Genomic DNA, 9,643 nt, shown 5'->3' on the forward strand with positions numbered 1-9,643 from the left:
TTGATGTCCAACTATGACCTCCTTTTAAACATTAATGTGCTATATAAATATTTGCTACAACTGTGATAGACTGATCAGAATATCTCTTAACAGTAAATTCTATCATCAAATCATCAGACTATTTTAACAAGGGTTTGTTTAACGTACTTAATAATAACTGCCACGCCATTTTATTGAGGGAATAATTAATGTTAATAATTGCTCTTGAAAATTAAAAAGAAAACAATTACACAGCAATGCTTCATAATCATAACACTATAAAGATTTATTGTTGGAAAAAAATATTTACTACAAATAAAATTCCTAAAGTTACTTTGTAAATTTCCTGCTATTACCACAGTATCTTAAAATGTCCTTTGACATAATCATGAAAAAATAAGAAATGTTTCTATACCATATAATAAAATCACACAATTTAGTACATATTTACATGAGACAGTATATATAAACTATATAAGAGACACGTTTTTTTTAATTTCTCAATCAGAATTTTAATAGCTTTCAATAATTTTTCTAAAGTATTATGTCTGGAGTATAGATCATAATGTACCAAGGTTATATCTACAGAATACAATTATAGGTATTAGTTATTAGAAAGAATTAATTTACAGTACATTACACAAATAAACAGTAAAAAATTGACATGAATAAAAATCAAATAAAATAAAATATATAATTTAATACATCACAACAACATAAAAAAAGTCCACTATCCTTGTACGTCTTTGTGCAACTCAATGTATATACTGAATAGAATATTATCATCATGAATCATTTGAAAAAAAACAACAGCCCAGTAATTTGTGTAAACGAAAACACAAAAATCTGATGTTCAAAAATAATCTTCTCTGTTTCAGTGGAAACTCAAAGAAATTCTCAGAAAAACTGTACAACAGTGGTGCATCTCCGAATCTTAAATCTTCAGACCACTCTTATTCCGTCCATTTTACGGTTCCAGTTAACATTTCTTCCTTCACCTAAACTTGTCTCTGTTTTTCCACACAATCGGGAGTTATCTCCCCTGGGTACTCTGGACCACTTAGATGTGGTCAATCATCAACAGAACTAAAATACATCCATCCGTGATCTTGTGATGGAAATAACTCATAACACTGATATACATGTATATCCAAAACTTGTGGCTTCTGTGTTGTTTATATCCCCTGTCAAGATAATGGGGCCGAAAAGCAGGGTTCAAATATTTGGGGTAATATTTGAATTATATTTTAATCTCAGTGATTTTGGAAGTACAAAATATTTCAATGGCAAGCTTTTTGAGCTTGACATTGAAATATTTGGTACTTCCAAAACATACTGAGATTAAAAATAGCTATTGATTTGATCTGACTGGTGTTAGTCTCTTCACAGAGGGCGAAAAACAGAAGCTGAAAGGGTTCAACTGTCATTGGTATTATTCAAATAAAAGGCATGTGGCATTTTGAAGAATCTGTGAAAAAGAAACTGAATTTAAAAAAAGAAAAATAAAGAAGAAATACTGTAAAAGCAGAAATCTTCATGGGGGATTAAATTTCATCTATTTTCGTTGTTAACAATTATCAACGAAATTAAATCCTTGTTAACAATTATCAACGAAATTAAATCCCACACGAAATTTTTATATGTCTATATATTGAATAGGATTACTTTCAAAACCACAAAAATTTGTGCTTCTACAGTACTATACACTAAAACATATTTATAAGAAATATTTATTTCTGTTTATGTGACAATGAAGTTTTTGTCATTTCTAACTTCTAGTATAAATAAGAAAATTATAAACCTACACTAATGACAGTTGACAGCCTTCCGTCCAGAGTCAGTACAGAGGTCACGAGGGTCATCACCACCAGGTGTCACTGTGTCTCCCCGAGCCATCAGATGCTGTATAATTATACCAATATCATATATAATGATCCATCTTTAGACAGCTTAGTTGAATTAATATTTTGATATAAAGCAATTTTACTGACAAACTTTTATGGAGAAAAACTTTGGATTCATCTGTTATACCTGCAAATGTTTAAAACTATTGAAATTTCTTACTTGTGACTGATTGGTATTCTGCTGGTAAAAGTTTTGAAGCTGTTCTGAAAAAAGAAAAATTCATAAAGATGGCAGATTTGTACAAATTTTAGTGGAGTTTTGTAGGACCATTATAACTGGAGTATTTAGGGAACTGAACCCTAGCTCTGCTGTAACCTTGGATGTGAACTTTTACTCCACTAAAAGTTGTCTTTCACAAAATTGAGTAGTTGCAGGAATTTCCTAATAATAATCTGTTGTAACAATTTGAGTTGGATGTTGCTAGGTGATAAATTCATTGAACACACCGAGCTCCCATAATAGATGTACCTGTAGTATGATGTTTAATCATTTTTAAATAATTCTGAAATCTTTATGGTGACTTAATTGTACTATGAACACAGATTTTTTTTTTAAAGCAAACATCAATAAACTGTTCTTATCATATTTTGATGTATTGTTGTGAACACTCATACTGCAATAGACCAATATACATGTACATGTGTCAATAATATTGCACACTTCCACAAATCAGACAGATCACCAGATGCTACAAATACCTGTCCATTATGTGTTTGATAGGTAGGCAACATAAAAATCAATGTTGAATCTTTATCAAGATTTATTAATTTTGGCAATGTGTACGACAGATTAGTAAAAAAAGAAGCCACAGTTGGATGGTGACTTCATTGTACATCAGAAAGTTATTATTAATTATTACCTCTTGTGAACACACATCCACAGATTTCACACACAGTCCGGGAGGGGTGGTTTGTGTAGGTACAGTTAGGACATCCCCAGGCCCCAGGCAGCTGTTCAGGACACAGCTGAGCCTTATTGGTCAACTGGGGTCGAAAATACTCAGCTGAAGTGTCTACAACCAGATACAACATCAGATTATACACAGTTCACTTGGCAACTTTTGTTTGATTCAATTAACAGGTATGCCTGGTCAAAAATAAATTCTCAAAATCACAGATCCATTATACCTTACCAGAGACACCCAGTATTTTTCATTCTGCTATCAATTTATCATCTACATGTACAACTGTGCATTTTTTATCAGATTTGTTCAGAAAATCTCTCAAATATAGGTCCCCCAAAAATTTAGATAAAACCTCCATTCATTTAGGAAATGAGTTCTTACCTTGGGGTCGTGCTGTTTGAAACATGTATGGGGGTACAGGTTGTGCCAGTGGGTCAGACTCAGGCTGACTCCTGTAGGGGGTGAGGTACTCTGGCACCGCAGGGCGATTCATCATTTGGTAGTACTGCTGTTGGGCATTTCGATCCTTTTCACGCTGAAGCTAATATTGAAAAATTTCATAACAATCATTCATTCAAAGAGATGAACTATTAAAAAACACTTTCTATTGATCAAATTTAATGTTTAAAGTATACCTCTTTTTTCAGTTTTTGATTTTCAGAATGTAACTGTACATTTTCTGTCATTGTTTGCTTCACATTTTTCTCTGCACTGCGAAGCTGCGGGAAAGACATCTTTCTTAAGTCTTCACATAAAACAATTGTAAAAAAAAATTCCAATCTACCGAGAATAAGTTCTTGGAGTCCCTGGTAAATTAAATCAAACACACACCTGTCTCTCAAACCCCCTCAGCTGATCTTGTAGAGTCTTGACCTTCCGCTGCTCTGCCTCCAGCTGTTTTCTAAGGTCGTCCTTGACAGACTGGGCATGGGCTCTGTCACTTCTCTCCCTATCAAAGTCTTCCTTAAATACTGTCAGCTTTAATAGCCAAAAAAATACAAAAAATTAGAACAGATTTGTGGACAAGATATAATCTGTTTCTATCTTCAAATTCCTGATGAAATCTATACATCATACATTTTTTTAACTGAAATGCATTTTATAAACATACCTGTTCTCTCAGAACTGCATTTTCTAGTTTCAGTTCCTCACTGCTGCGGCTTTCTGTAAGTCCAACGACTCTAACCCCACTCCCTGTTCCCTAAATACCATAAGGTAAAACGAGAAAAGCAAGGCAGTAGAATCAAAGCTATAAATACAAGCATCAAATATCATTCTAACATCTGAAAACTTTAGATTCATCACCTGTGGCAATACCCTCTGCACTTTAACCTTTGACCCTTACCTTAAGGACATTCACCTCAGCCTCCAGAGCACTTTTCTCCCTTTTGAGTCCGTTAACGACCTCTGACCTCTGATAAGCCTCTGCCTCTAATGCCTCAACCTTCAGAGTTTGTCTGTCCAGTCTTTGTTGTAAATCTTCCCGTCTTGTCTGAATAAGATCACAAAAATTATAGCAACACTGAATTATAAAAAGTTTTTGATTGAAGTAAAATTAACAAGAGTTATTTCCTGTTGGTTGCCATATAATGATAATAGACACCAACATGCTCAGATTCCTTCATTATTTTACCAATTTAAACTTGCCATTGAGGTGTAAAAAATTATTTTCTGAAGATTACACGTATATGTTTTTAAAGCCTCCTACAATTTATAATTTTTACACTGTAAAGATTTTTTTTTTTTACATTCCTCCCACACATTTAAATTTTTTAATCAGAGAAGAAAGTTCCCCATTTTAACTTCAACATGGGGGCCAAGGGGAATAACTCTGACATAATAAGAAAACTTACTGCTGGTGATTTAGAACATTTATTATCAAATGATCATTACTTCTCAATTGTCCTCATAATGAGGCTTAAGAATATCACTGATACCTCTGCCTCATTAGTTCTTTCCTTGGCATTCAGAAGGATCTTGTCAAATTCCTCCTGGCGTTTCTCGTCCTGAGCTTTGAAGTTTGTGATTTCTGTCCGCAGTTTATCATTCTCTGCTTTTAACTTCTCCTTGTCCCGCGTCCACTGACCAAAATAATCCCGCCATTTCTGGGTCTCCTTCTGTAACTAATTGAAACACATTCCCATAACAGATAGCCTGTTTGAAAAACACTACAACTATTCTTTAGAGTTGCCATGGATACAAATAATTACTTTGTCTATGGTTTCCTGTTCTCTGCTACTAACTCTACCATTCTCTGTTTTCTAAAAAAGAAAGTAAAGTAAAATATATTATGTAAGCCAACAATTACTTAAACTACAACTAAATCACTGTATACTAGTATTCTTTATTACATTTTCAACAGTAAAATACTGTGATTTATTTATTGAATGAAAGTGATATTCTCTCACAGTGCGAAAGGATACCAAAATGATATTCTCTCACAGTGTGAAAGGATATCAAAGTAAGTAAAAAAATAATTTCTGGCCTGTCATAAGACAGAGATAGTAACTAACAATCTTGATAGAGCTAAAACTGTAAATATCTTCCCAAATATGTTGCTAAAATCCATGTTATGTAATGTTTTCAATCTCACAACTATGACGTCTCAACCGCTCAACTACGACGTCAAGCCTATGACACTGTTTAAGAGAAGACAGAGGCAAAGGAAAAATCAAAGAAAATGTAATAAACAGAAAATTCAATGTTTTGTAGATGAATATGGAATTTATTTCACTCATGAGACAGGATTTTTTGATATTTTCACGAGTGCGTAGCACGAGTGAAAATATCAAAAAATCCTGTCCCACTCGTGAAATAAATTCCATATTCATCTACAAAACATTGAATATCCTCTATATACAGGTTTCTTTTTTGCCCCATGTTATTTCACACTTGCAATTTTGCACCATTTTAAAATTTGCCCTGACACAGTTGTGTTCAGGATATGACTGTTTTCTTTGAATTTTAAATCCACCCAATTGTGACAAAGGCAAAAAGGTCAAAGCTTAAAAGGGTTGAAAATTTGCCTGCATACAGTGTTACATTACATTACGACTACATTTATTTATGATTATTTATTACACTATAACTATCATAACATGCCCCAGTAATTGACTTTTTATACATGATACAAGTCTACTTTTTCCCTCTACCTGTGCGTCTTTTCTCCTGTGTTGTTCCCAGTCTAAGACCTGTGTCTGTGAGGACATGGATGAAGCGGGGCTCAGGTTGTTGACTTGATGTTCCAGTTGTTGGATCCTCTGTAGCAGACGACGGTTCTCCAACCTTAAATTCAGAGAGGAACTAACAATGCAGCAACAAAATCAAGGACAAAAAAGACAAGTGAATCTTACGTATTTAAAGATTTTTATTTATTTTTATTTGGGTCATTCACTAGGCAGCAATAAGTTTCCTTACTTTTCTTGTTCTATTTCTTCTTTAAGTGCTAAATTGCATGTCTGGAAAAAAAAATCGATATCTTTTTAATCTATTTGCTTCTGATCATCACATAAACCAATAAATTCTTCTTTACAATAGTGGCAACTAAAATTCAAAACCAATTTAAAATTTTTCACTTTTTCAAAAACACACGAACAAGTACATGTTCACAGGTACTTTGCAAAACAGCCATTTTTCACCATTTTTAAACACACCAACAGAAAGCGAACTTTGTCCACTGACCTTGAATTTTTTGGTCTCTTCTTCCTGTTTTTCAATTTCTGGGACGAGCTCCTCCAGGAACTTCCTCATTTTCTCGGCAGGGCCGTCCGTCGTTAGATCCATGGTACCTGCCACCTGGCTAACCTTTATGCTCAGAACTGTTTCCTCCTCTTTGTTATCTCCACTTGGCTGCAATCAACATAGATTACTATACTGTAATCAGCATATTTGAGTGATAGTGAACAAGTGAATATATTACTATATGATATATGATTATCACACATACAGTTTTTAAGATTTATGTACAGTATTTATGAATCTAGTACATGTATTTTTCATTAAATCTGATTTACATGCGAGCACCTAAAAGGACTGTACTAGGCAGTATAAATAAATACATATATCTTTTTGATCTTTTTTTAATAATAGTACTGTGTAAATATTGATGCAGCATATTCATGCATATGTAAATTAAACAATTGAAAAAGAAATACTTAGCCACACATAGAATTAATCCAAATTTGCAAATCTTGAATAAAAGGATTTGAGGATTTGTATCTCAAATCCTGTGTGCTATATATGCTAAGAAATCTTTTATATGTTATATAATCTTAGAGTGCTTACATTATTTTGGGCATCAACTGGATCAAAGAGTTCTTCCTGGGGGCTGCTAATGACCTGTTGAGACTCTGACATTGACGGAAACTCCATCAGATTGAGGCTACCACTAGAACTGGTGTAGTTGACCTTTGTCGAGAGCTGCCGGTTTAAGTTTGGAGAAGAGTTAGTTTGCCTCATCATCTGTTCCATAAGAGATCCAGAGGGGGTAGGGTCTATTCTCTCAAAACTGGAGGCTGATTCTGAGGTATGAGAGCTCCGATTCTTTGCATTGTGGTTTTCAAATTCTAGGGACTCTTGTGTTGGCATCTTGTCATCCAGAAAAGGCTTGGCCTGTGTGGTGTCATCTTTGGGGGGAGAAGAGTTGGACATTGAAGCTGTGTTATGGATGTAGCTCGGAAAATGTTCAGTGGTGTGCTTCTGTTGATTTTCAGTATTTAACGATGGTGGACCTTCAATTTTAACCTTCTGAAAAAACAATTTACAATACATGCACTAGGCTAACTCAAGAGTTAGGGTCATTTGTCTTATTGGACATTCTATTAGATGTTGCTGGACAAATTATAACAACTAGTTCCTTGTAGTTTTAATTGACAGGTTATTAAACTCTACAAACAATAAATTCACAAAGTGATAAGTGGACTAAGTAAATTGAAATTAAATTTGACAAGGAAGCAATTATTGCTCATTAAACTGAGTGCACTAACGTTAAATGTAACCTCTATTTCATGATCCATTACGTCAGGCTGTGATTGGTTGTTTTTCTGTATCAACTCTAATGCTTCTCGGAGAGCTTTGTTTTCCTCCTGCAATGCTTGACACTCTTCTTTTTTCTCAAGTAGTAAATTTCCTGTAATATAACAAATCTATGTTATCAATTATAAACAACAAAAACAATTACTTAAGTATATGAACTTTTTAAACAATGTTATACAAATTTATTAAACATTAATATACATTTGTACTATTATTTCATAAATGAAAGACACTCTCTGAAACCCATGTATGTTGAACTATGATCTTTAGACAGATCACATATAAATTATGAAAAGTGAAATTCCACCTAAAGTTAAGTATCCTCTAATTTTTCCGTGCAGTAGTTCGTTTTCCTCTTGTAATTGCTGGATATCACTAGCATTACTAGGGAGGTGTAAGGAGGTTTGGGATGCATGATGGTTCATTCTTGACGGTTGATATCCCTGGTATAAGCATTGTGTCTAATGCTTCATTGTCATTCTGTAGGGAAAAAAATTACATAAGAGTATTATGTTTATTGAAAAGGAAGTGGTTTAAATAATTTATACACATAATAACTTTAGAATCACCACAAAGTTTTTACATGATACAGATACACAATTATTGTGATTAGTAGGTCACCTGTTTCCTAATTAAATAATAATAAATAAAATAATTCTATCATAGGAAAATAAACTTTAATATGGCAAAAATGATGTGTCTGATTTCTTTTATAGCTATAAGACAATAATTGAAATAAGTAAAGTGTTGCCTTTTTATCATGATTACAGTGCGTGTACATGAGAGTGATCTGTTACCTTTTACACATCACAGATTTTTTTTATACAATACTAAGATCTCTCATTTAGATTTGCTGTGTATGACAAGTAGGCCAACTTTGTCAAATTTTATAGACACATCTCCTCAGCTGCAATGGTTTTTGGGAAAACTTCAGTACTCTAATTAAATTATCAATAAAAAGGCTGAATAAATAAGTATAGCTTTTCCCCCAAACTAAAACCTGTAGTATTTATAGGTCAGAATTCATAGAACTCCCGTAATTTCCTGGGTGTACTGAAACCCATTTGTCATGCCAAGATTAAATCATTGATCTGTATTGGTCTATAAAATTCGGAAGGAAAATAATCGCTAAACAGAAAGAATCATTTCATAATGGTCTATAAATATACCTAAAAAAATTATCTGTTATATGTGGCATACCATTACGACTAAAAAAAGGCCTATAGCAACGTGAAAATGAAAATACATGAATGGGCCTACTAGGCCTATACTTAGACATCAAGGCCTTTTCTTTAAAATGAAAGTTGAAGCATACGTTTTGGTAAACTTTTCTCTTTTGTTAGAGAGATTAATATATTAAAAAATGAAAACTTCGTTACTTACATTGTATTAATTCCAATGAGGAATGTATAAACAGGCTGTACTCTTACGGTTTTCCTTTCAAATTTTTATTGGACAAACGATATATTTCCTTGAGCTACGTAATAAGAATGTGCAAAAACGAAAATTGTTTTTAATATCTTACATTCATCAAGGGCAATATAACAGGTCGAACTACGAAAAAATTATCTTTAAAAATAAAGAAAATGGTTACCTTTCTATTTTAGACGATAAAACATGGACAGTAAGACCAAAAACAATAAGACAGTAAAATTGCGGAATAGTAGGGAAATCCCCTTATAAAGTCCAAATATAGAACAAGAAACAAGTTTGATTTATGATGTCATCAATAAAATCACTATATTATAACAAAGTCTATTGTATTAGTTATTCATTACACATTTATTAATGAATGGGAACAACCCAGAGTTTACTAATGTA

The 9,643-nt window shown here is 33.1% G+C and overlaps 1 protein-coding gene across 4 annotated transcripts; it reads right to left on the reverse strand.

Moving 5' to 3' along the window:
- Positions 1–240: 240 nt before the first annotated feature.
- Positions 241–9,384, reverse strand: LOC133204493 (TNFAIP3-interacting protein 1-like). 4 transcript variants are annotated; one of them, XM_061340237.1, is made up of 18 exons: positions 9,206–9,384; positions 8,130–8,302; positions 7,807–7,916; positions 7,073–7,531; positions 6,470–6,637; positions 6,206–6,246; positions 5,941–6,073; positions 4,999–5,049; positions 4,726–4,911; positions 4,134–4,280; positions 3,900–3,989; positions 3,620–3,766; positions 3,424–3,507; positions 3,170–3,329; positions 2,744–2,896; positions 2,044–2,087; positions 1,785–1,881; positions 241–1,447 (listed from the first exon to the last, which is right to left on the reverse strand). In XM_061340237.1, exons 2-17 carry the CDS (start codon positions 8,245–8,247, stop codon positions 1,786–1,788), a joined length of 2,187 nt encoding a protein of 728 aa, XP_061196221.1. In that variant the 5' UTR covers positions 8,248–8,302; positions 9,206–9,384; the 3' UTR covers positions 241–1,447; position 1,785. The 4 variants fall into 4 exon arrangements, with proteins under 4 accessions (XP_061196221.1, XP_061196219.1, XP_061196218.1 ...); XM_061340235.1 differs by having other exon boundaries at positions 7,774–7,916; XM_061340234.1 differs by having other exon boundaries at positions 7,073–7,534; positions 7,774–7,916.
- Between the last annotated feature and the right edge of the window lie 259 nt (positions 9,385–9,643).

This window comes from Saccostrea echinata, unplaced genomic scaffold (genome assembly GCF_033153115.1).
Source record: "Saccostrea echinata isolate AGI-Se365-2 ecotype Australia unplaced genomic scaffold, CSIRO_AGI_Sech_v1 ptg000053l, whole genome shotgun sequence".
In the NCBI taxonomy this organism is placed as follows: Eukaryota; Metazoa; Mollusca; class Bivalvia; order Ostreida; family Ostreidae; genus Saccostrea; species Saccostrea echinata.